Source organism: Heterodontus francisci, chromosome 46, assembly GCF_036365525.1.
Source record: "Heterodontus francisci isolate sHetFra1 chromosome 46, sHetFra1.hap1, whole genome shotgun sequence".
Taxonomy (NCBI): Eukaryota; Metazoa; Chordata; class Chondrichthyes; order Heterodontiformes; family Heterodontidae; genus Heterodontus; species Heterodontus francisci.
This window is the reverse complement of record NC_090416.1, coordinates 21,274,962-21,301,934: the sequence shown is the minus strand read 5'-3', so window position 1 is coordinate 21,301,934 and position 26,973 is coordinate 21,274,962. Positions and strand designations below refer to the sequence as shown.

The 26,973-nt window shown below is 44.6% G+C and overlaps 1 protein-coding gene and 1 long non-coding RNA gene across 2 annotated transcripts in view; one reads left to right on the top strand and one right to left on the bottom strand.

Moving 5' to 3' along the window:
* LOC137356946 (mucin-1-like) overlaps positions 1 to 17,063 on the top strand; it is a 58,830-nt gene extending 41,767 nt beyond the window's left edge. Inside the window, exon 7 of the mRNA XM_068022827.1 lies at positions 14,074 to 17,063. Within this exon, the coding sequence (XP_067878928.1) occupies positions 14,074 to 14,139 (66 nt within the window). The 3' untranslated portion in view covers positions 14,140 to 17,063. The remainder of the gene's footprint in view (positions 1 to 14,073) is intronic.
* Positions 1 to 26,973, bottom strand: part of LOC137356950 (uncharacterized) — an 81,291-nt gene that overhangs the window by 5,407 nt on the left and 48,911 nt on the right. The gene's annotated exons all lie outside the window — the stretch shown is intronic.

Here is a 26,973-nt window from a genome sequence, read left to right as displayed (position 1 = left end):
GATGAAGAAAATTTTTTTCTAAGGATTGCAAGTCTGTGGAATTCTCTTCCCCGGAGACCGGTGGAGGCAGGGTCATTGAATGTTTTTAAGGCAGAGGTAGACAGATTCTTGACAAACAAGGTAGTCAAAGGGTATTGGCAGTAGGCAGGAAAGTGGAGCTGAGTCCACAAACAGATCAGCCAAGGGGCCGAATAGCCGACTCCTGCTCTTAGTTCGTATGTATGTACCTGATAATTTATATCCCAGAGTGTTGAATGAGGCAGCTGTAGAGATGGTGGATGCATTGGTGATCATCTTCCAAAATTCTATAGATTCTAGAGCGGTTCCTGAAGATTGGAAAATAGCAAGTGTCACCCCACTATTTAAGAAAGGAGGGAGAAAGAAAACCGGGAACTACAGACCTGTTAGCCTGACATCAGTAATAGGGAAAATGTTAGAATCTATTATAAAGGATGGGATAACTAGACATTTAGAAAATAATGGTAGGATTGAGCAGAGTCAACATGGATTTATGAAAGGGAAATCATGTTTGACAAACCTGTTGGGTTTTTTTGAGAATGTAACTAGCAGAATAGATAAAGAGGAACCAGTAGATGTGGTGTATTTGGATTTTCAGAAAGCTTTTGATAAGGTCCCCTGCAGGAGGTTAGTAAACAAAATTAGAGCACATGGGATTGGGGGTAATATACTGACATGGATTGAGAATTGGTTAACGGACAGAAAACAGTGAGTAGGAATAAATGGATCATTTTCAGGTTGGCAGGCTGTGACTAGTGGGGTACCACAAGTATCAGTCCTTGGACCCGAGCTATTCATAATCTATATCAATGATTTGGATGTAGGGATCAAATGTAATCTTTCCAATTTGCTGATTACACAAAACTAGTTGTGAGGAGGATGCAAAGAGGCTTCAAGGGGATTTAGAAAGGCTATGTGAGTGGGCAAGAACATGGCAGATGGAATATAATGTGGAAAAATGTGAAGTTGTACATTTTGGTAGGAAAAACAGAAATGCAGAGTATTTCTTAAATGCTGAGAAGTTGCAAAGTGTTGATGTCCAAAGGGACCTAGGTGTCCTTGTTCATAAGTTTCTTTTGGGCCTCCTTATCTCGAGAGACAATGGATACGCGCCTGGAGGTGGTCAGTGGTTTGTGAAGCAGCGCCTGGAGTGGCTATAAAGGCCAATTCTGGAGTGACAGGCTCTTCCACAGGTGCTGCAGAGAAATTTGTTTGTTGGGGCTGTTGCACAGTTGGCTCTCCCCTTGCGCCTCTGTCTTTTTTCCTGCCAACTACTAAGTCTCTTCGACTCGCCACAATTTAGCCCTGTCTTTATGGCTGCCCGCCAGCTCTGGCGAATGCTGGCAACTGACTCCCACGACTTGTGATCAATGTCACACGATTTCATGTCGCGTTTGCAGACGTCTTTATAACGGAGACATGGACGGCCGGTGGGTCTGATACCAGTGGCGAGCTCGCTGTACAATGTGTCTTTGGGGATCCTGCCATCTTCCATGCGGCTCACATGGCCAAGCCATCTCAAGCGCCGCTGACTCAGTAGTGTGTATAAGCTGGGGATGTTGGCCGCTTCAAGGACTTCTGTGTTGGAGATATAGTCCTGCCACCTGATGCCAAGTATTCTCCGAAGGCAGCGAAGATGGAATGAATTGAGACGTCGCTCTTGGCTGGCATACGTTGTCCAGGCCTCGCTGCCGTAGAGCAAGGTACTGAGGACACAGGCCTGATACACTCGGACTTTTGTGTTCCGTGTCAGTGCGCCATTTTCCCACACTCTCTTGGCCAGTCTGAACATAGCAGTGGAAGCCTTACCCATGCGCTTGTTGATTTCTGCATCTAGAGACAGGTTACTGGTGATAGTTGAGCCTAGGTAGGTGAACTCTTGAACCACTTCCAGAGCGTGGTCGCCAATATTGATGGATGGAGCATTTCTGACATCCTGCCCCATGATGTTCGTTTTCTTGAGGCTGATGGTTAGGCCAAATTCATTGCAGGCAGACGCAAACCTGTCGATGAGACTCTGCAGGCATTCTTCAGTGTGAGATGTTAAAGCAGCATCGTCAGCAAAGAGGAGTTCTCTGATGAGGACTTTCCGTACTTTGGACTTCGCTCTTAGACGGGCAAGGTTGAACAACCTGCCCCCTGATCTTGTGTGGAGGAAAATTCCTTCTTCAGAGGATTTGAACGCATGTGAAAGCAGCAGGGAGAAGAAAATCCCAAAAAGTGTGGGTGCGAGAACACAGCCCTGTTTCACACCACTCAGGATAGGAAAGGGCTCTGATGAGGAGCCACCATGTTGAATTGTGCCTTTCATATTGTCATGGAATGAGGTGATGATACTTAGTAGCTTTGGTGGACATCCGATCTTTTCTAGTAGTCTGAAGAGACCACGTCTGCTGACGAGGTCAAAGGCTTTGGTGAGATCAATGAAAGCAATGTAGAGGGGCATCTGTTGTTCACGGCATTTCTCCTGTATCTGACGAAGGGAGAACAGCATGTCAATAGTCGATCTCTCTGCACGAAAGCCACACTGTGCCTCAGGGTAGACGCGCTCGGCCAGCTTCTGGAGCCTGTTCAGAGCGACTCGAGCAAAGACTTTCCCCACTATGCTGAGCAGGGAGATTCCACGGTAGTTGTTGCAGTCACCGCGGTCACCTTTGTTTTTATAGAGGGTGATGATGTTGGCATCGCGCATGTCCTGGGGTACTGCTCCCTCGTCCCAGCACAGGCATAGCAGTTCATGTAGTGCTGAGAGTATAGCCGGCTTGGCACTCTTGATTATTTCAGGGGTAATGCTGTCCTTCCCAGGGGCTTTTCCGCTGGCTAGGGAATCAATGGCATCACTGAGTTCCGATTTGGTTGGCTGTATGTCCAGCTCATCCATGACTGGTAGAGGCTGGGCTGCATTGAGGGCAGTCTCAGTGACACCATTCTCCCTGGAGTACAGTTCTAGGTAGTGCTCAACCCAGCGGTCCATCTGTTTGCGTTGGTCAGTGATTATGTCCCCCGATTTAGATTTGAGGGGGGTGATCTTCTTGATGGTTGGCCCAAGAGCTCTCTTCATGCCATCATACATTCCTCTGATGTTTCCGGTGTCTGAGGCCAGCTGAATATGACTGCATAGGTGTTGCCAGTAGTCGTTTGCGCAACGCCTAGCTGTTCTTTGTGCAGTACTTCTGGCTGCTTTAAGTGCTGCGGATGTTAAATCGCTGGGGGCTTTCTTGTAGTTCAAAAGTGCAATGCGCTTAGCGGCTATGACAGGTTCCAGCTCTTCATTATGAGATTGAAACCAGTCTGCATTTCTCTTCGCACTTTTGCCGTAGGTGGTCAAAGCTGACTCATAGATGGCGTCTCTGATGTGGGCCCACTTGGTCTCAGCATCCCCTGTGGGAGTGTTTTGAAGGGCTGTTACAAGTGAATTTAGAAATTTTTGTAACAGCTGTGGGTGAGAAATTCTGCTCGTGTTGATGCGCGGGTGGCCCTTCTGCTTGGAATGATGCAACTTCTTTGGTCTGAGTCTAACCTTGCTGCACACCAGGGAGTGGTCGGTGTCGCAGTCCGCACTGTGGAAGCTGCGTGTGATTTGAACACTGTTTAAGGCGGCTCGCCTTGTGACAATGAGGTCTAGCTGGTGCCAACGACGTGATCTTGGGTGCCTCCATGAAACCTGGTGACAGGGTTTAGTGTGAAAGAACGAGTTGGTGATGCAGAGGTTATGATAGGTACACAACTCAAGCAGTCTCTGCCCGTTCTCATTCATCCTTCCAACGCCATAGCGCCCAAGGCAGGAGGGCCATGAGTCATGGTCGGCCCCAACCCTGGCATTAAAGTCCCCCAGCAGGAATAGGTGTTCGGTGTTGGGGATGCTGCTAATGATGTTATGGAGTTGTTCATAGAACTGGTCTTTAGCTTCAGGTGCGGAACAGAGTGTTGGAGCATAGATGCTGAGTAGGTGTACTGGACCAGAGGTGGTGAGCAGTCGGATGGACAGTATGCGTTCCGAGCCATTTGAGGGAGGCTCTATCATGCTGAGCAAGGAGTTTCTGATGGCGAAGCCCACTCCATGCTGTCTTGGTTCTTCAGGATCCCTGCCCTGCCAGAAGAAGGTGTAGTCTTGCTCTGCTAGAGAGCCACTCGCGGGGAGGCGAGTCTCCTGAAGTGCTGCAATGTCCACATTGAGTCTACTGAGCTCGTTGTTAATGATGGCGGTCTTCCGAGAATCGTTGATTTGTGTAAGGTCTTCCGACAGGCCAGGACACATAGTTCTGACGTTCCAGCTTGCAAAGCGAAGGGCTGGTACCTTCTTTCCTTTTTTCATGTTGTTTGGTGCGGTGTATCAGTCCATCTTTCGGGCAATGACCCTGAGCTCCAAGCACCCATTGAAGCAGGCAGACTGTGGCGGGACAGAACCTTATTGACCGGGGGCTGCCCGGTTTGAGGCGGGCGGTAGCTGTCCAGTGAGGTGCAATGACCTCTCCCACCGACAAAGGCAACCCATGGCGCCCAGTTTCTACGCCAATTTATCTGGACTTATAACCCGTAACTGCTGCCTTCCGTGTTGTTTCAGTCGCTGTGAGGCAACTATGGAGTGACCTCTCCATGGCGCATGCCTGGGCAAATTTATGGAGGTTGAGAGTTGCCCAGTCGTCAAAACCCCCCTCTCGGCCTTTCTGGTGGGGTCCAAAGGAGTGCAGGACACGACGTTTGGCACCAGTATGGCTGCAGGAACTGCCGGAAACATGCCAAAGGTGACACATGACCGCCTACGGGGTTCCGCTCCGGATTTTCTGTTAGGGTTTACTCCCTTAGCCTTGGTCTCTCCCGAGACGCCCACAAGGCAGTGGGGTTGTTGGGGCCCCTACACAGGTGTAGGATGGTGCCGGTGGGAGGAGGGGATGCAAGGGGGAGGGGTAGAGGGAGGGGGTGGGGGGGGGTGCAGGGGAAGGGGGTGCGGGGTGAAGATGGTGCGAGGGGGGGGGCGGGCTGGGACGGGGTTGTGAGGGGGTGAGCTGAGAGGGTGGAGCAGGGAAGGGGACGGGGGTGGGGGGGGGTGGAAGGGGGGTAAAGGGGGGGGGAGGGGGGGTGGAATCTGGTGCAGGTAATAAGCCATTTCCTCAGTGCCCACCATCGACGTCCGGAAAGCTCATCCACGTCCTTCGGGAGGTGAAGCATCATTTGGCAGACTTAGAGGTGATTACATTTGCTAAGGGTTTTTTTTTTTGCAGTGGTTTAAATAAAGGCATGCAGCATTGCCGACAGTGCGCTGCAGATGCTCTCCGAGCCATCTCCCGCGGGCGCTTTGAAGTTGCGGCCGGGGGGGCCGTTCGTGGATGTTTTGGGTGTTCGGGGCACCTTTTCACAGGACTTCTCTCGGGTCCCGCAGCTCCTTCTTCACCTCAATGGACTTACCGCATGCCGTGGCTGCAGACACTCTGGACTGTGAAGACAGCAGGATCGGAGATTAAAGTATCGGCAGCTGTGCTCGTCAGTTTCATCCGGATCAATTTCATTGAGAAAACAAAGAGCAGGTGTGGCTGGGGGAGGGCAGTGGGCCCAGGTAACATACACTAAACTAACTGTTAACTTTTAGATAGGGCTAAAATGAACTGATTTAAAGAGCCAGGGGAATTTAAACAGTTTAAGAGGGCAGATTGGGGGAGAAAACGTTAGGGATGGGAGCAGATGGCCATGGATAGAGTTGAACAGCAAGGGAGCTTCCTAGGGAGCTTCCAGCCCAGGAGCCATCTTGTGTTTCATAAGTTACTGAAAGCTTAAATGCAGGTGCAGCAAACAATTAGGAAGGCAATTGGTATGTTGGCCTTTATTGCAAGAGGTTTTGAGTACAGGAGTAACGAAGTCTTGCTGCAATTGTATAGAGACTTGGTGAGACCGCACCTGGAGTATTGTGTGCAGGTTTGGTCTCCTCGTCTAAGGAAAGGTATACTTGCCATAGAGGGAGTGCAACAAAAGTTCACCAGACTGATTCCTGGGAATGCGGGATTGTTGAGGAGAGACTGAGGAGACTTGGCCTGTTTCTCTAGAGTTTAGAAGAATGAGAGGTGATCTCATTGAAGCATGAAAAATTCTTACAGGGCTCATCAAGGTTGATGCAGGAAGGATATTTCTGTGGCTATTGGGGGGGGGGGGGGTGGGGTGGTGGTAGTGGGGGGTGGTGTGGGGTCTAGAACCAGGGGACACAGTCTCAGAATAAGAGGTAGGCCATTTAGGACTGAGATGAGGAGGAATTTCTTAACTCAGAGGGTGGTGAATTTGTGGAATTCTCTACCCCAGAGGGCTGTGGAGGCTCAGTCATTGAGTCTATTCAAGACAGATATCGATAGCTTTCTAGCTATTAAAGATATCAAGAGATATGGGGATAGTGCAGGAAAATGGCATTGAGGTAGATCAACCATGATCTAGTTGAGTGGCGGACCAGGCTCGAGGGGCCGAATGGCCTACTCGTGCTCCTATTTTCTACGTTCCTATGTCCCACTGGTGCTGTCCCATCTCTGAGATCAACCAATTCAACACAGAAAGGGAGTAGAACCTATCACCTTCCTTATCTCTATGACTCAGCTGTTTGGTGCTTAAACTCTCAGCTGTTGTAGGAGCAACCTTTGGAATGTTTAGCTGGACACATCCTGGAGTAGGAGGCAGTGGGGTGTAGCTCTGTGATGGAGGGGCATACGCTAATAAACCTGTGCTCTGAGTTGCTGTAAAAATATGTTCAAAAGAGTCTCCCACCTGCAGGCATTCTGAGGTTAGTCTGATAATTTGAGTGGGGAGTGGCTACCACACTTTATCAGCAACAGAATTAAAGGGGAAATATGAGTGGACACACAATATTTAAACAAAATATCCAAAATATCTATGTGCTGAAATCTATACACTGACTGGACTCTCGGGGAAATCAACGCACTGGGATTTCTTAGGGAGAATTTGATACAATGGAATTTCTTGTGGAGATAAGTATTCCCTGATAATGGTATCTCAGGGAGATAATTGTATGCTGAGATATCTGTACCCTGACTAGCGTATCTCTGAGAGATAACTGCATGGACTTTGTTTCGGGGAGGTATAATAAACATTTCTCTTGTGGATCAGATCTAAGACGAGCCAGGTTGATGGAAAAATTAATCATGTTAAAAGAAATAATCAGATGAGCAGGATGAAACAAAATAGCGAATTCAAAAAAATAATTTTGGGGATATGGATGTTGCTGACAAGGCAGGCGTTTGTTGCCTGCACCAAATTTTCCTTGAGAAGCTGGTGTTGAGCCACAATGTCGGAAATCCTGATATTACAAGACAGTAATGGAAATACACAACGGTTGGTTAACATGCAAAAGAAAAAAAGATAGGTTATGTTGCAGTGGGATCCTTCAACAGAAAACCAGAATGTAAATGCATTTTCAGTTTTCAGACCCCAGTAACTTTAAACTTACTTTTGGAATCTGTTGAAAAAGCCGTCAGACAGTATGTAATCTTGAGGGGTGGAAATGGCCCAAGCTTTTAATGTGAAACTCGTGAACAGGTTTGTGAACTGGGACTGTGCCTCGTAATGCCTGATGGTTATGGGTGGGGAGGGAGTGGATGCTTCATACTGGTGTTTGCCTGGGTTTGACTTGCAGCTCTTCGGAGATTCACATCTGTATATTACAAATAACTAGACTAATCTTTCCGGACAGGCAGAGGGCAGCCTCCAGTTTTCATCCAGTGGCTACAATTACAGATTGACGAACTCTCCTGGTCAGAACAAAAGCAGTCAGCCCTATGGTCTAAGAATTTTGCTTGGTGCATGCATTTGAATACTCCATTTTCTCTCTGTCTAATGTTCCCCAAGGGAATTACTTTCATCAGATGCATTTATTCGTGTGTAACCTCCTGAAGGTATTGACTCTTGTTGGGTTGTGGGTTCCTAGAGTGGCACCTGCACCCAGAATCTCGCCATGCAAACATTTTTCAGTATGAGCCCAGGGAGTGAATATGGGTAGGTTTCTGAACCTTGGGAAAGATTTGCAGCTAAGTTCAATCCTAACCTCATCTGATGTCCAACTCCATGAAATTTCCAGGAGGATTTACTGGATAGAAATCAGAAACCTTGGCTGAGTTCCCCTTCTCCTCTGGACCAAAGACGCTGATGGCAATTGCGGCATTCTTGTTGGTGTCCTGGCTGAGTGCAGTTAATTTAAAACAAGCCAGTGATTTAACTTTACATTCATCGATCAATAGCAGTTCATCAAATCATGGGGAGGAAAAAGTTTGTGCTTTTTTATTTTTAGAAAAAAGATATCTAGTCTTTCTTCTGACCCACACTCTGAATTAACTTGAACTGCTGCTCTGTGTGTGTCACTACCACTCTTGATAACGGTAGATGGGGTCAATTATGTGACCATAATTCCATAAGCTTTAAGGTACTTGTGGATAAGGATAAGAGTAGTCCTCGGGTGAAGTTGCTAAATTGGGGGAAGGCTAATTATAACAATATCAGGCAGGAACTGAAGAATTTAGATTGGGGGCGGCTGTTTGAGGGTAAATCAACATCTGACATGTGGGGGTCTTTCAAACGTCAGCTGATTAGAATCCAGGACCAGCATGTACCTGTGAGGAAGAAAGACAAGTTTGGCAAGTTTCGGGAAGCTTGGATAACGCGGGATATTGTGAGCCTAGTCAAAAAGAAAAAGGAAGCATTTGTAAGGGCTGGAAGGCTAGGAACAGACGAAGCACTTGAGGAATATAAAGCCAGTAGGAAGGAACTTAAGCAAGGAGTTAGGAGGGCTAAAAGGGGTCATGAAAAGACATTGGCAAAGAGGATTGAGGAAAATCTCAAGGCTTTTTATACGTATATAAAGAGCAAGAGGGTAACCAGGGAAAGGGTTGGCCCACTCAAGGACAGAGATGGGAATCTATGTGTGGAGCCAGAGGAAATGGGCGAGGTGCTAAATGAGTACTTTGCATCAGTATTCACCAAAGAGAAGGACTTGGTGGATGATGAGCCTAGGGAAGGGAGTGCAGATAGTCTCAGTCATCTCATTATCAAAAAGGAGGAGGTGTTGGGTGTCTTGCAAAGCATTAAGGTAGATAAGTCCCCAGGGCCTGATGGGATCTACCCCAGAATACTGAGGGATGTAAGGGAAGAAATTGCTGGGGCCTTGACAGAAATCTTTGCATCCTCATTGGCTACAGAGGACTGGAGAATAGCCAATTTTGTTCCTTTGTTTAAGAAGGGTGGCAAGGATAATCCAGGAAATTATAGGCTGGTGAGCCTTAAATCAGTGGTAGGGAAACTATTAGAGAGGATTATTCGGGACAGGATTTTACTCCCATTTGGAAACAAATGAACTTGTTAGCGAGAGGCAGCATGGTTTTGTGAAGGGGAGGTCGTGGCTTACTAATTTGATTGAGTTTTTTGAGGAAGTGACGAAGATGATTGATGAAGGAAGGGCAGTGGATGTTATCTATATGGACTTTAGTAAAGCCATTGACAAGGTCCCGCATGGCAGACTGGTACAGAAGGTGAAGTCACACGGGATCAGAGGTGAGCTGGCAAGATGGATACAGAACTGGCTCGGTCATAGAAGACAGAGGGTATCAGTGGATGGGTGTTTTTCTGAATGGAGGGATGTGACTAGTGGTGTTCCGCAGGGATCAGTGCTCGGACCTTTGCTGTTTGTAGTATATATAAATGATTTGGAGGAAAATGTAGCTGGTCTGATTAGTAAGTTTGAGGACGACACAAAGGTTGGTGGAGTTGCGGATAGCGATGAGGATTGTCAGAGGATACAGCAGGATATAGATCAGTTGGAGACTTGGGCGGAGAAATGGCAGATGGAGTTTAATTCGGACAAATGTGAGGTAATGCATTTTGGAAGGTCTAATGCAGGTGGGAGGTATACAGTAAATGGCAGAACCCTTAGGAGTATTGACAGGCAGAGAGATCTGGGCGTACAGGTCCACAGGTCACTGAAAGTGGATAAGGTAGTCATGAAGGCAAACGGCATGCTTGCCTTCATCGGTCGGGGCATAGACTATAAAAATTGGCAAGTCATGTTGCAGCTGTACAGAACCTTAGTTAGGCCACACTTAGAATATTGCGTGCAATTCTGGTCGCCACACTACCAGAAGGACGTAGAGGCTTTGGAGAGGGGACAGGAGAGGTTTACCAGGATATTGCCTGGTCTGGAGGGCATTAGCTATGAGGAGAGGTTGGAAAAACTCGGATTGTTTTCACTGGAACGACGGAAGTGGAGGGGCGACATGATAGAGGTTTACAAAGTTTATGAGCGGCATGGACAGAGTGGCTAGTCAGAAGCTTTTTCCCAGGGTGGAAGAGTCAGTTACTAGGGGACATAGGTTTAAGGTGCGAGGGGTAAAGTTTAGAGGGGATGTGCGAGGCAAGTTCTTTACACAGAGGGTGGTGAGTGCCTGGAACTTGCTGCCAGGGGAGGTGGTGGAAGCAGATACGATAGTGACGTTTAAGAGACATCTTGACAAATACATGAATAGGATGGGAATAGAGGGATATGGGCCCCAGAAGTGCAGAAGGTGTTAGTTTAGGCAGGCATCAAGATCGGCGCAGGCTTGGAGGGCTGAATGGCCTGTTCCTGTGCTGTACTGTTCTTTGTTCTCTTGAAACCACTTTCCAATGCGCAATTAGAAAGGTCTCTGTGTTAATGCTTGTGTAGCCAGCAAATGCTGCTTTGGTTTTTCAGGCTGCTTCTTGTTTGTACAACAGGTTGTTCTGCTGGGAGCCAGCATCTGACTCTGCACTGTTTGTGCTACTCTCCTTTTCTGTTTACAGTCACAAGCCTTGATGAGCTCACCAGGGCACTTTAGCACCTGGATTTTGAGATTGTTCCATTTGTTTGTTTACACTGTTTCACCAGGATGTCCCTGTTCAGATGTGTCTACCTGGATTAAAACCTGATTTAACTGACTGACTGTATTCTGCCAACGGGGCCTGGCCAGTCTTTGAGTCAGATTCTTTCCTATTGCTAGTACAAACTAGCTTGAATTTCAAGTCCTTCACACGTCATTTATCAGAATGCAGAATTTAAGGGAACAGGAGATTTATTTTATGTATTCCTCCTCTCGTCTCAGGCAAAGGAAGTACGCCCATGACTGAGTGCACTGCACTTAAATGCACTCTGGTATACTGTTCAGTCACATAGACCAGGGAAGCCACAATTTTGATTCACGACAATACTTACTGATCTCAGAGGCTGACCCACTACCATTAGCCTCCACATCCTGGGCTAAGGAGGGTTCTGATGTGATGCTTATACGTCATAATACCCAAGAACAAGGTCAAACAGGAAGAATGGTAATGCAGACAGAGTAAAGTGGAGCAGATGGCATCTTTGGCACCATCACCCAGTAACTGATGGGAAGGAAAAGTGGCAAATAAAGTATTGACCATTGGTGCTGTAGACTTGAACGGAACGTATTAAACCTGCTGTGTCACTAAACAGAAAACAATCACTGGAACTGATGTAGGTCAGCAAGCACAGGTGATGGCTTAGTGTGACTGAGTGCGAGTTAGCAATCAGGAGTTTTGATGAGGGTGATGATGGGAAGCCAGCCAGGAGAATATTAGAATAGTCTCCAACCTCCAATTCAGTTCCAAGGTCTTGACACCTCCCAAATCTTTGTTTGCTCAGGTTTTCGCCACTGCCATAGCACCTCTGCCTCATCTCAGTTCATCACTGCTGAAATTCCTTATCTTTCCAAACCCGACAACATCCTCGATTCACTGCCCTCCCCCCACACCACCAGCTCCGCCCCCACCCCCAGAAAACTCTTCTTTTAATTCTGGCTAAGATTCTGATGAAAGGTCATCAAACTAAAATGTTAACTCAGTTTCTCTCTCCACAGATGCTACCTGACCTGCTGAGTATTTCCAGCACTTTCTGTTTTTATTTTAGATTTCCACCATTCACAGTATTTTACTTTTGTATTAGTATCAAATTGTTCGTGTGATTTTATTTTTCTCCTAATTGTACTTTTTTGCTTGTAAGAATTGTTATCCCCGAGACTTTCCATTGTTTTCTTAGGGTTTTCAATAAAGCTATAAGATCAGAGATTCAAGCTGACCCATTTCAACTGAGTTGGACATACAAAAACAGTAAGCTGTGAGCAGCATTGTGTGCCTGTGACGAAAACTCTATCCTGCTACTACACCCTCTGATAGTGATCTGCTTGGAATGCGCCAGCATTTTCTCAAGATTATCTGATTAGCACAGAAGTCACTTTATATCATAGAAACATAGAAAATAGGAGCAGGAGTAGGCCATTTGGCCCTTCAAGCCTGCTCCGCCATTCATTATGATCATGTCTGATCATCCAACTCAGTAGCGTGTTCCAGTACATAGAGGCTAAATAATACTTAATTGTGAATAATAATGGAGAAAATGTATTGAGCATTTAATGTGATTAGCGTCAGGGGTCCTCAGACATAGGGAGATTCCACTGAATGGAAGGGCTGGGTGCTGTGGGAGAGAATGGTATGGTGGAGGATGGGAGGCCAGTTAGGAAAGCATTGAAATAACCGAGTCTGAAGGTTACAAAGGCATCGATGAAAGTTTGGATAATAGATAGACTGGGTCAAAGTTGGAGGTGGGTGACATCATGGTAGGTGTTCTTTGTGATAACAAGGACTTGGGGTTGGCAGCTTACTTTGGATGTCAAGGTTCGACATAAGACAGTGGCGGTGGATGGAGGTGCAATTTGTGGCAAGGATAGGAGTTTGCAGCAGAATCCGGTGAAGATGATAGCTTCGGTCTTCACCCAGCTCAAGACTCTTGTCTCCCTGAACTTCCACGTACATGCATGTTCCAGCAGCATCCAGTGAATTGTGATCAGCAAAAAGATCCCCAATTTATTTCCTCTGCTATTCAGTGGCTGCCTGCTGAATGGTGGAATGTGTTGAAGACAGGCTTAGATTATGCTTCTTGGGATGAATGACCTGTTGAAAAGTGACTACTTGTCTGTGGAGTTTTACCCCAATAAACATCAGGGAAAATTAAGGCGTGGGAAGAAGTCAGGGAAATCAAATTGCTGTAAAATGCTACAGGTCAGAATTGGAATGATACTGTTAATTTAAAAAGCCTTAGATATTAAAACTGTGTGGATGAAACTTTGTTCAAATGATGTCCCTGAAGCATTACCTTCCAGGGCCCTGCTACACCAGTGTAATCTTTCAATTTTCCCGACAATTATCCTTATAGTCTCTCTGAAAGTACCGTGTTAACCTTGGCTCAGTGGTAGCATTCTCATCTGAGTCGGGACGTTGTGAATTCAAGTCCCAGTCCAAGATGTGAGCTCCATCAAGCTAACATTTCAGTGCAGTACTCTTCCAGATTGGATGTTAAACTGAGCTCTTGCGTGGTCATACAAGATCCCATGGCTTCATTCAAGCATGGGTGTTCTGCAGTTCTGCCCCAACATCTACCCTCAACAAAAGTACCGTACCTGATCACTGTCTGTGGGACACTACTGTATGCATATTGGCTAGTGTTTACCTCCTTTGTAACAGCGACAATACTAACAGTACTTTGTTGCCTCGTAAGCACTTAGTGATATGAGGACAGGAAAGGTGCTTTGTAAATACAAGCTCTTTTTTTAATTACATTACAAAAGTACACCTGGCAGCAAATGCACTATTCTCCTACCAGCTGCTTCTTGTAAATATAAATCATCTGACCGATTTGTTCTGAGATTCAGGGATAATTTTAAAAAGGGTCTTTTAACAGGTATTTGTTCGGCCAAGAGTTTCATCTGTTGACTTTATTTTATTAAAATAAGACCACCCAGTTTGTAAATTTGTATAGTTAATTTACATAGTTAAAGCCTGTTTTAGGTATCCACCTGGGCCTCTTAAAAATAAAAGGTCCCACAAATTTAGGGCAGGCTTGGACAAAAGTAGTGGGGAGGGTGTGGTTTGAAGGAGTTTTACTGTAATCTGCTGTTTTATTTAGATCGCTTGTATATAAAGGTTAATGTTGAAAATGTGGTTTGTTGTACACTAATAATTTGTGATTTGTTTTGTTACTTTTTTTAGTTTCCTGGTATTGGCACAAACATGTACTCGTACACCAATCATGCTGCAGAGTCGGACAACTTGTGAGCAAATCGGAAGTGAGACTTCACATGGAAGCTGCTTCTGATTCAAACTGACTGGGGCAGTTATGAAACTTAATTTTAAATCTATTCTACCATTTTAAAACATTTTCAAAGGAATGTTCTTTTGGGGAAAAGTTGGATTTCCTCCACTGCCAATACTAACGTGTGTGTTACATAGAACCATGAAGGAAATGAAATGAAATGTGGCTGCATGATGAACTTTACCACACACTTTTGCTTTAACTAAATGCCCAATGTGTTTTTAGGGGATATGTCATTTTTGCGCGCTTGGATGGGATAAGATGGAAAGGTCATTAACGCTGTATATAATATGGTCATGTGAGAGGTGGGGGAGGGCAACTTCCTTCGATTGGGACGAATATTCAAAGTCTTGAACAGCATTGTACAGGAATTAGTGTGGGGGAAGGGAGGGGAGCACAGGAATCCCTGGAGTCTGTGTGGGCTGCAGCGTACACAGGAATCCCTGGAGTCTGTGTGGACTGTAGTGTAGTACAGGTTTCGCTGGGATCTGTGTGGGCTGTAGTGTAGTACAGGTTTCGCTGGGATCTGTGTGGGCTGCAGCATAGCACAGGAATCGCAGGGCTGTGGTGTTGTACAGTTCCCTTACTGCTAGAACTGTTTTATTTTCCAATCGTGTAAACATTGTTACTGATTTAATGAAGTTTAAGTTGAAAAAACTATATGCACAAATTGAGTGTGAGTGTATTGTTTATAGTACAAGGTAGTTACTGAAGAATTAGAATGGCTTTGTGACGAAGGTGGAGATGCAACAGCAGTTGCTCAAATGATGACAACTTTTCTACTGAGTCTGAAGTTGTGACCTTTCATTAATTATTCACCTGTATGCTACCAATGGATTAGTGCGAATATACTGTTCAGTATTCTCAGTTTAACTAGTTCCATTGCACAGGGCAATTTTCAGACATTAGCGTTGGCGTGGATTCCGTCTGGGCGTACAATTACCATCTGAAATGTTGGGTTCCATCTCAGGGTTTCAAAAGAAGCTGTTGTAACTGCAATATAACCGAAAAATCCATTCATCCTGTTAGAATGGTAAAAGTCCAGCCCCCAAAGACCTTTTAACTTTCTTGAATTTTGATTTGGAGTTAATTAATATCAACTCCACATACAAACCTCATGAGCTGATTATTATTCCCATTATCCAAATGTACAGGAAAGAAAGATTCTATTGTTACATATCTACATTCTGCTGATTTTAACTCCTAATGTCAGTTAATGCACAACATGCCAAACCATATGTAAATATTTATGGTCTAAGTCACATATTCGCACTAATGAATTTCAATTACGTGGAGGAGAATTTCTTTGTCCAATTGTCTCTGGTCCCTCACTATTTCTGAGATTCCTTCAGCCTGTGATTGAACAAAGCTGTGGCTGAGAACGCTGGTATATGGGCTGCTATCTCATAATCTTTCCCTCCCTTGTCTACACCAACAGTACTCAATAACTGGTTTGGAGGCATGCAAACAAATCAGAAATAATCAGCCTACAGAAATTCTCCTCTCCACTGACTGCTTTCTCTCTCTCTCTCTGCCCCCTTGAAATTATGTTCTCACTGCATATCCTGTGTGTCCTTTAATTCCAAGTTGGAAACTTTCTGTGCACTTTTCCTTACTCGCATCCCTCCTGTGCTGAGCCATAGTTGCTGTGGGTACAGCTCCAGAAACTAAGTATACACTCCCAACTTTGCTGTTGCAATTGCTCGTGACCATTGGCTGGTGTATAAGCTTTGGTCAAGAAAACTGGGGCAAGGAGGTATGAGGAAGAACAATGTGAGTTAAAACTGACCAGCACCAAACCCAAACATTGAATGCCAGGTGCTAAATTTTGAATGTGTGTAAATTTTCTCATTCAGTTGAAGCTTTGTTGCTGTCTCAAGGATGAATCATTCAGCTCCGGACCGAATGAAGTTTTCTCCACAGAGCCTTCTGTGGGCTGTAAAACCAGCTGGATGATGGAGCTTTCACAGCTTGATAGTGAATTGTGGTCTGTTGTGTGCATGTGTAAGATGTCTGTTCTTCAATTTTTAGGTCTTCAGTCACTTTTTCTATCTGAGCTGCATATATGCAAGAGGTCAGGTTCTACATGAGGTAGATGTGAGGATGCTTTTTGGTTTGAGACTGGGTGTGATTGAGGATTGTTTTGGTGGTCAGTATAGTGGCCTTCCTACTCTGTGGATCAGAAGATTTCTGGATTCACTCAGTGACCCTAGACCAATATCTCTGCTGGGCTTGTGTGCTGCTAGGACAAAACTGACCAAGAGTGTGTAGGTAAGTAAATGTGGTACTCTATGAGCTTCGTCACATAATTCTTTGACGCTGGTCAACCCAGTAGAAAACAAATTCAGGTTTCTACCTCCAAAGTTTTGGGAGCTGTACAATGTATTGGGTGTAACAATGCAAGGCAGATTTATCTAAACCAGGTCGTGAAGGAGCTGGTTAAGAACAAAGCTTGATCTAGGAAATTAAGATGTTATCACTGAGCCCTTTCACAAAGGAACAGTGTTAACAATGTGACTGCGGAGCTGGGATATAAGCTTCAATTACATTCTTGTTTGAAATCCTCACTTCATTGTAGTCATGAAACCACAGTGCTGCAACTTGAAACCAATTTATTGTACTTCCACTGTTTGTATGTACATCTATCACTGGTGCTCTCACCCTCTGTATTTTAAATAACTTAATTCATCACTAAAATATTTATATCCTGGTTGAATAAAACTCCACTCCTGTTTGAGGATTGCAGAATATATATAAAACAAATGCATGTTTTTTGTATTAAAACTCTTTTCATCGTAATATTGGTCTTATGATTTTTGGAAAATTGCTGAATTAATAATATACAGAAGGTTATGAAATGTCAGGGTGATCTGTACCTGAAAATAAAAGGGAAAAATATCTTGTTAAATTACACCTTTTTTTGTCTGATTGCTGATTTGGTCCCACAGCCACTTTTCTGTACTGCACTGCAATTGTTCAGGGCTCATTTGCCAGGTCTCCTCATTTAAGGTTCTGAATCATCCCTGATGTGCTCTCATTACGTAATGAAAACAAAAAGAAAGCAAGCACCTTTTCAAAACCTCAAAATATCCCTAAGCACTAAACAGCCAATGAAGTACTTTTCAAGCATGGTGTCTGTCGTATGCAGGGCAACACAGCAGCCAATTTGTGCAGAGCAAACTCCCACAAACAGCAATAAGAAATTACCAGAAAATCTCATTTGGTGATGTTGGTTGAGGGATAAATATTGGGGTCTCTTCTGTTCTTCACATAATGCCATGGATTCTATTATGTCCACCGCAGGGGGCAAACAGGGCCTCAGTTTAACATCTAATCTGAAAGATGGCACCTTCGACAGTGTAGTGCTGCCCTCAGTCCAGCACTGAAGTGTTAGCCTGGATCATGTGCTCAAATCACTGGAGTGGGACTTGAACCACAACCTTCTGCCTCAGAAGGGAACATGCTCCCAATTAGCTAAGGCTGATACCCGAATCTTTAGACTCTATTCCTTTTTTTTTTTAGAGATACAGCACTGAAACAGGCCCTTCGGCCCACCGAGTCTGTGCCGACCATCAACCACCCATTTATACTGATCCTACACTAATTCCATATTCCTACCACATCCCCACCTGTCCCTATATTTCCCTACCATCTACCTACACTAGGGGCAATTGCTAATGGCCAATTTACCTATCAACCTGCAAGTCTTTGGCATGTGGGAGGAAACCGGAGCACCCGGAGAAAACCCACGCAGACATAGGGAGAACTTGCAAACTCCACACAGGCAGTACCCAGAATTGAACCCGGGTTGCTGGAGCTGTGAGGCTGCGGTGCTAACCACTGCGCCGCTTTTGTTTGAATATAGTTCCACTGGTGTCAGTCACTCTCCAGTGTCTTGTCCAACTGGCCATTCTGGATACAGATGCAGGTAGCAAACAACTCTCGCACATATTTCACAACTGAGCCCAATCCTGTCCTCATGCAACATTCTCACATGTAAGGGAAGATTTTGAAGCCTCCTCCCCAATGAAAACAGGATAGTGGGGCCTTGAAAAATCACTCGGAAGAAACTACCACCCTGTTCTCACTGTTTTGCCAGGGTCTTAAACACACAGCTAATTTAAGTATTTACATTGGGGTCCAATGACATCAATAGGACCCGCATGGCATCTCAGGAGTCAAGTGGGTACAACATGCAGCTTGCACACTCTGCCGAGTATTAGCTGGTGGTCCAGCTGAAGGGGAGCCCAAAGGAAAGTATTTATGTTTGTGGGGCCAAGGGTTACTGTGGTGGCTAGGAGCCAGTGGGCTGCCCTCAAACACTCATTTTCTGCCCAATGCCTCAAAGAGATTTGGCCCTCCTGCCAGCACTATTGGGCAGCCTCCCAGCACAGTGCTGGCTGCCCACTTGTAAACCGAATGTGGGGAATTTAATTTACTTTTTAGTTAGGATTACTGGATACTGATTCCTGGCATTCCTTTTCTTTCTCCTGCAACCCAGGAATGCTGTGGGTATCTATAATGCCCTAATTGCTGTGCCAGAAAAGATCAGTTAACTCTGTAAAAATGGTGGAGAGGTGGGGAGGGTGGTGGATAAGGAACTTAGGATCTTGGACACACTTTGCATTAGATATAAACCCAGGACAATAAAGGAAAATATGAGAATAATCTGGTTAATTCTTCTCCAACCCCTTTGAATCAAGGGGTTTCAGTCATTTGACTTGGACATTGGAATACAGAAGAATTTCAAAATTTGCAGATGACACCAAACTTTCAGTTGTGGCAAACAGTCAGGATGTTATGAACTGCCTGCAACAGGACATAGCTAGGCTAACGGAATGGGCAGGCAGGTGGCAGATGGAATTTAATACTAACAAGTGTGAGATGATGCATTTTGGCAGAAGGAATAGGAAGAGGTGATGTATACTTAATGGCACCGTTCTAAAGAGTTGTGCAGGAACAGGGGGACCTGGGTGCATGTGCAACTATCTTTGAAGATACAGGATATGTCAAGAGAGTAGTTAATAAAGCATATAGTATCTTGGGTTTATCCAGTCTATATGTAAATTGAAGTCACCCATTATTACAGTATTAGCCATGTTACATGCACCTCTAATTTCCTGATTTATACTGTGCCCAATATTACTACTACTGTTTGGTGGCCTATAAACAACTCCCACCAATGTTTGCTGCCCCTTGCTGTTTCTTAGTTCCACCCAAACTGTTTCTATATCTTGATCCTTCTAAGATCCTCGCTCACGAATGTACTGATCTCATCTCTTATTAACAGCACTACCCCACCTCATAGAAAATAGGAGCAGAAGTAGGCCATTCGGCCCTTCGGGCCTGCTCTGCCATTCAAAAAAGATCATGGCTGATCGTCCAATTCAGTACCCTGTTCCTGCTTTCTCCCCATGTCCCTTGATCCCTTTGGCATTAAGAAATATATCTATCTCCTTCTTGAATATATTCAATGACTTGGCCTCCATTGCCTTTTGCGGTAGAGAATTCCACAGGTTCACCACCCTCTGAGTGAAGACATTTCTCCTCATCTCGGTTCTAAATGGCATACCCCGTATCCTTAGACTGTGACCCCTGGTTCTGGACACCCTAGCCATCGGAAACATCCTCCCTGCATCTAGCCTGTCTAGTCCTGTTAGAATTTTATAGGTTTCTATTAGATCCCCTCTCATTCTTCTAAACTCTAGTGGATATAGGCCTAGTCGACCCAATCTCTCCTCATACGTCAATCCTGCCATCCCAGGAATCAGCCTAGTAAATCTTCTTTGCACTCCCTCCATAGTAAGAACATCCTTCCTCAGATAAGGAGACCAAAACTGCACACAATACTCCAGATGTGGTCTCACCAAGGCCCTGTATAACTGAAGTAAGACATCCTTGCTCCTGTACACAAATCTTCTTGCAATGAAGGCAAACATACCATTCGCCTTCCTAACTGCTTGCTGTACCTGAATGCTTGCTTTCAGCGACTGGTGTACAAGGACACCCTGGTCTCATTGTACCTCCCCTTTCCCAATCTGTCACCATTCAGATAATAATTTGCCTTTCTGTTTTTACAACCAAAGTGGATAACCTCACATTTATCCACGTTATACTGCATCTGCCATGCATTTGTCCACACACCCAACTTGTCCAAATCACATTGGAGCCTCTTTGCATCTTCCTCACAGCTCACAGTCCCCTCCAGCTTTGTGTCATCTGCAAACTTGGAAATGTTACGTTTAGTTCCCTCACCCAAGTCATTAATATATATTGCGAATAGCTGGGGCCCAAGCACCGATGCCTGCGGTACTCCACTAGTCACTGCCTGGCACCTGGGAAAAGACCCATTTATTCCTACTCTCTGTCTCCTGTCTGTCAACCAGCATAAACAGGCTTTCTTAGGTTTAAAGAAGAAAAGTTGAAATTTATTAAACTTAAACTCTAATTCGGTTAAAGCCTACGGATACACGACGTGCCCATGTTAGCATGCATACGCGATACACACATTCAGATAGGGACAGAAAGAGCAGAAGAAAAATAAAGTGGAAAAGTCTCTGAAGAGGGTTTTTGTTACTGTGTTTTGAGCTCACTGTAGAGTCCTCGATTGTAGGTAGATCTTACTTTTCACTGGGACCCAGTATTCTTCTTAAACCTTGTTCACTGTAGGAGACTTCTCTCTCTTGGGGTCATGTGTCTTCAGTGGGTTTTGGAGTTCCGTGAGAAAGAGATGGGAGCAGACAGGACAGGCTGTGGTGAGCCAGCCAGGAGAGGTTTTTTCAATCTAGGAGCAAATAGCTTTCTGCGAGCTCTCAGTTCAAACTATACAATTCAGAAACCCCCAGGATATCAAGCAGGTTAGTCATGTGACTGACTGGTCTGACCATGTCTGGGCTCTGTGCATTGTATCATCTTAGCAGGGAATGGAATGCGCTTCCCTGCCCTCAATGTCTGTTAGTATGTAAATGTGTTTTTTCCAGCCATGGCCTGGCAGTCTTTGTAACAGGCCTTCTCTTCTTCCCAGCAACAATTTGAAATTTAATGTCCATGTGGCAAAATTAATATGCCTCATTCTTGGCAGGTGGGGGCCTGCATGACACTGGGCCAGTGACAGGAAATCCCAACGGCCCTCCTGCCTGTCACCGGGAGGCCGCCTCCAAGCTGCTGCCGGTCTCCCGTCTCAGCAGGAGGTGGTCCAACAAAGGAAAGATCCTGCCGGCGTCAGCAACTTGCCCCTTTATTTGGCCTAATTGGATACCTGCTGCTGCCGGGCGGATAGCCGCTGCTGCGTTGATCCTGCCTCCAGCAAGATCGCTCGCAGGTGGGTAGGGACATAGGAAATTAGGAACCGGAGTGGGCCATTCAGCCCATCGAGCCTGCTCCACCATTCATTACGATCACAGCTGACCATCCACTTCAATGCCTTTTCCCCACACTATCCCCATATTGCTTTATGTCATTTGTATTTAGAAATCTGTCAATCTCTGCTTTAAACATACTCAATGACTGAGCTTCCACAGCCCTCTGGGCTAGAGAATTCCAAAGATTCACAACCCTCTGAATAAAAAAATTTCTCTTCATCTTGGTCCTAAGTGGCTTCCCCCTTATTTTGAAATTGGGTCCCCAACATCTTACCTGCACCTATCCCTTTAAGTATTTTGTAGGTTTCAATGAGATCACCTCTCATTCTTCGAAACTCTAGAGAATACAGGCCCAGTTTCCCCAACCTCTCTCTCTAGGGCAGTCCTGCCATCCCAGGAACAAGGCTGGTGAACCTTTGTCGCAAGGTAAGGAGACCAAAACTGCACACAGTACTCCAGGTGTGGACTAACTGAGGTTCTATACAATTGAAGTAAGACTTCACTACTCCTGTACTCAAATCCTCTTGTAATAAGGCTAACAGACCATTAGCCTTCCTAATTGCGTGCTGTACCTGCATGTTAGCTTTCAGTGACGTATTGAAGAGGACAACCAGGTCCCTATGTACATCAACACTTTCTAATCTCTTAGCATTTAAGAAATACGCAGCACATCTATTCCACCTACCAAAGTGGATAACCTCACATTTTTCCACATTATATTCCATCTGCCATGTTTTTGTCCACTCACTAAGACTGTCCAAATCCCCTTGAAGTGGCTTCGCATCTTCCTCATAACACACATTTCCACCTAATCTTGTGTCATCCGCAAACTTGGAAATGTTACATTTGGTCTCCACATCCAAATCATTGACACATATTGTGAACAGCTGAGGCCGAAGTACTGATCCTTGCGGTACCCCACTAGTCAGAGCCTGCCAATGCGAGAATGACCCATTTATTTCCCCTCTCTGTTTTCTGCCTGTGAACCAATCCTTAATCCATGCCAGCCTAGGACTTGCAGGTTGATAGGTAAATTGGCCATTGTAAATTTCCCCTAGTGTAGGTAGGTGGTAGGAGAATGGTGAGGATTAATGTAGGATTAGTATAAATGGGTGGTTGTTGGTCGGCACAGATTCAGTGGGCCGAAGGGCCTGTTTCAGTGCTATATCTCTCTATGATTCTATATTACCTACTATTCCATGTGCTTTAATTTTGCCAGCCAACCTCCTGTGGGGGACTTTATCAAAAGCCTTCTGAAAATCCAAGTATACTATGTCCACTGACCTCCCTAGTAACATCCTCAAAAAACTCCAACAGGTTCGTCAAACATGATTTCCCATTCATAAATCCATGTTGACTGTGCCCAATCAGTTCATTATTATCCAAATGTCCATTTATCACATCCTTTGGAATAGATTTTAGCATTTTCCCTACTACTGTCGTTCCCTGTTTTCTTTCTCCCTCCCTTCTTATAAAGTGGGGTGACATTTGCGACCTTTCAATCTGCAGGACCCTCTCCAGTCTATAGAAGTTTGGAAGATGATCGTCAATGCATCAAGTGTCTCCACAGCTACCTCTTTCAACACTCTGGAATATCCTGGGGACTTGTCAAACTTCAGCCTCATTAATTTCTCCAATGCAACCTTCTTCTCATACTAATTTCCTTCAATTCCTCATTCTCCCTAGTCCTTTGGATCTCTAATTCTGGCAATTCCTCAGTATATGTCAGGAAGCCAACCCGAAACACAAGTTTCAAATTTTACTCCCAGTCCCATCTCCAAGCCCACCTCCACAGACCAGGGAAGATACCGCCCATGTACTCTGTCTCATCTTTGGGGCTTGAGAGACCATGCGCCACACTCTATGGCTGATAATGCAGACAGGGGATTCTACTATTGAAGCTGCTTCCCGATCATTCACATTAACTTGCTCTTTATGCTCTCTGTTGTGCTCCTGGTGTTTTCGTGTCGGTATAGTCCAAGTCCAGGAAATCGTAGTTGAAATATATTTGTGATACAGAGACCACACTGGAGCACAAGACTGCTCTACAGTTTTAAAAATCTTTGAACCTCAATGGTTCAGTGGGAAAGTGCAATGTGTGTGATAGAAGAATTAACCCACAGAGATTAAAAAAGGTCCAAGGCCTGGGTAAAAATCTTAGCAAGGACAGCAGTTCAGGTGTTATAATTGGTCTTGGAATGCACTAGGGAGGGCTATAGGACTGATCACTTACCACAGACCCCTGCTAGAAACTACATGCGTGCAGGACCGAGGAAACTCTTGGCAGGGATTTTCTGCTCACATTTGTGGCATTTATCGATACATTCCATACTCCTGACAAAAGATTAATGGTCACAAAATCACGGGCTAGAGGTGTGTAATTTTCTGATTTTCACTACCAACATTTCCAGGCGCAGACAAATGGAAAATCTTGGACACTGTGTTCAGTAGAGGAGGGTAGAAATCTGGTAAACGAAAAAAGTCAGCGCTTCTGTCACAATTGACCTTGTATTTTAAATGGAAAATATTGTCAGGTTGTGAGGCTGTTTAATGATTAATTTCTTATGGGTTGATTATAGAAACTGAAGTGACATACATCGTATGCTATCAGCAGAATGGAATTTACAGCTGAAATAATTGGGATGCAGGAATAAACCAAACATGGTATTACTATAAAATGGCTTTGGATGAATGTAATTCGCCACGTCACTACCTGGGACGACAAGTCTCAAAGCGGAGGAATTAAATTACCTGTAATTTCAGTCGTGATTCACACATGAAACTGAATGTGGGGATAACATCACAGTAGAGATTGCATATTTTAAAACCTCTTCTCCAGTTTACAGCTTTTATAAGATATACGAAGTGTGTGCAGTGTAATTATCTTGCCAATGCTCACTGCCTAGGCACACACAAAGAAGGGAACCTTGACTGGAGAGCAGCTGGCATCGGTGGAATCGCACCTCAATAGTCAGAGTCAGCATTGTCAGGACAGGAATGGATAAAATTCGAGTGAGAAAAAATATTAGGGAACATGAGTGGCTCAGTACTATACACATTGGCAAAAAAAAATAGAAGCCTGGCTGCTGGCCTCTTTGGCTAATGCAGGGCTGTACCTTCAGTCATTACTAGGGTGAGAACAAGACACACCACGGTCAGTATTTCACCCCCCCAAAAAAGACTTGCATTTGTATAGCACCTTTCGTAACCCCAGGAGGTTCCAAATGGCTTAACAGCCAATAATGTAATTTTTGAAGTAAAGTCACTATCATAATGTGGGAAACAAAGCAGCCAAATTGTTCACAGGAAGCTCCCACCAAAAGCAATGAACTAACAGGAAAATAGGAACAGGAATAGGCCAGATGACCAAATATCTGTTTTAGTGAGGTTTGTTGGGAGATAAATATTGGCCAGGACACTGGGAACAACTCCCCCTCCTCTTCATTGAACTCATGCCATGGAATTTTTTACATCAATCCAAGAGATCCTGCCATATCGCAAAGCAGCACTTGCTGTTGATGTTCATGTCGGATTCATTGTTCTCAGTTTGTCATGATATTTTCCATGTTTAACGTCACAGAAACATTGTTTATCAAAGGAGTCAACAGTGAAACTCAAGATACTGCAGTGAGAATGGGAGTGTTTACCTCTGTCTCAGTACAGTCCATTTCCCAATACTGATGCTATTCAAATGATGTCAACAAAAGTTGCTGCTGTTCTCAAATATTTTAATTGGTTTAGATTACATTCTGGGTGTCTGCCAGTTCTTTTTTGAAGAAGCTATAAAATCTATTAATTGTATTGACTCCAGCAGAGCGACATCAGACAGCAATTTGTTTATTTAACAAATCTCAACTTTTTATGGCACCCTGTTCAGCCTTGAGATGATTTAAACCTTTTTTATCAAGGCCTACTTACATCAACACTTCCTGCTGACACCTCACGGAAACCCTTCTTTTTCACCTCGACACCCACAATACTCTTATTCTCTCTTTGTTGGCCTCCCATCCTAAACCAACCATAAAACTCCAACTTGTCCAAAACTCTGCCACACATATCCTGTCCTGTTACCCCAGTGCTCTCTGACATCCACTAGTTCCAGATCATTCCAAACATTAAATTCAAAATCTTTACCTTCTCTATAAATTTCTCTAGCGTCCAGCTCAAATATTTCTCTGCAATCTTCTCCAGTATTGCATCCTTTTGAACGCCCATTTCTCTTGACTTTCTACGCAACCAACCTGCCCCCTCTCTCTTCCCCATGACTGATGGCAGTCTTCAACTACATCAGTCCTACTCTTTGGAACTCATCATCTTTAATAACCTCCTAAAGATCTCTCTCTGAGCTAGCTTTCCATCGTCCCTCCTAATCTCATTTCCTGGCTGGGCTTCCATTTTCCTTACACCTGTTTCTTTGTGATAAAGGTGCTATATAAATGCAAGTTGTTGCTGTATGAAAACCCACTGAACAACTGAGAGGCCTCATGAACATCAATTTATGCTTTTCACTTTATTCCAGTGTGAAAGGATGAACTAAGGTAAAGCTCCTGACTTACACTGAGAGGCAGTTCCATGTGCATTTCTTTACATTTTACACTGAAACCAGACACTGAGATAAATGCTGCAATAGATTAGCTACTACAGGCATATCTGGCAATCAGAGCACACAACAAGCAGCTCTAATTATAGTTTAAACAAGCTTCAAAATCATTCTTATCACAATAAATGACACTGCCCTTGAGATCCATAGCAGAAGGAAACTTTGCACAAGTTGTAACAGCAACAGTAGGTAAATGAATGTTAAGTGACTGGCAGGGATTCCTGTGATATACAAATAAAACAGAGTGAGTTACAGACTGGAATCTTAAATTTGTGATTTGTCTGTAGAATAATCAAGAAAGCAACAAACATTTCTATATCGCTCCTCATATCCAGGAAGACATTTCAAAGGTAAATAACATTCTATGTGACTGACAGTGTTGTACTAACTCTCTTCATTCCCAACCTGTCTGCAGCCTTTGGTACCTTTGACCACATCCTCCTCCTTCAATGTCTCTCCTACGTTTTCCAGCTGAGTGGGACTGCCTTCATCTGGTTTCATGCTTATTTATCCAGTTGTAGCCAGTGAATCTCCTGCAATTCCTTCTCTTCTCACTCCCGAGCCATTACCTCTGCTGTCCCCCAGGATCTATCCTTGACCCCCTCCTATTTCTCATCTACATGCTGCCCCTCAATGGCATAACTCAAAAACACAATGTTACTTTCCACATGTATGCATATGACACCCAGTTCTACCTCACCATCATTTCACTCGTCCCCTCCAAAGGTCTGTGAAAAGACTGTTTATCTGATATCCAGCATTGGATGAGCTGAAAATTTCTTCCAATTAAACTTTGGAAAGACCAAACCAAATAACTTGGGCCCCACAACAAACTC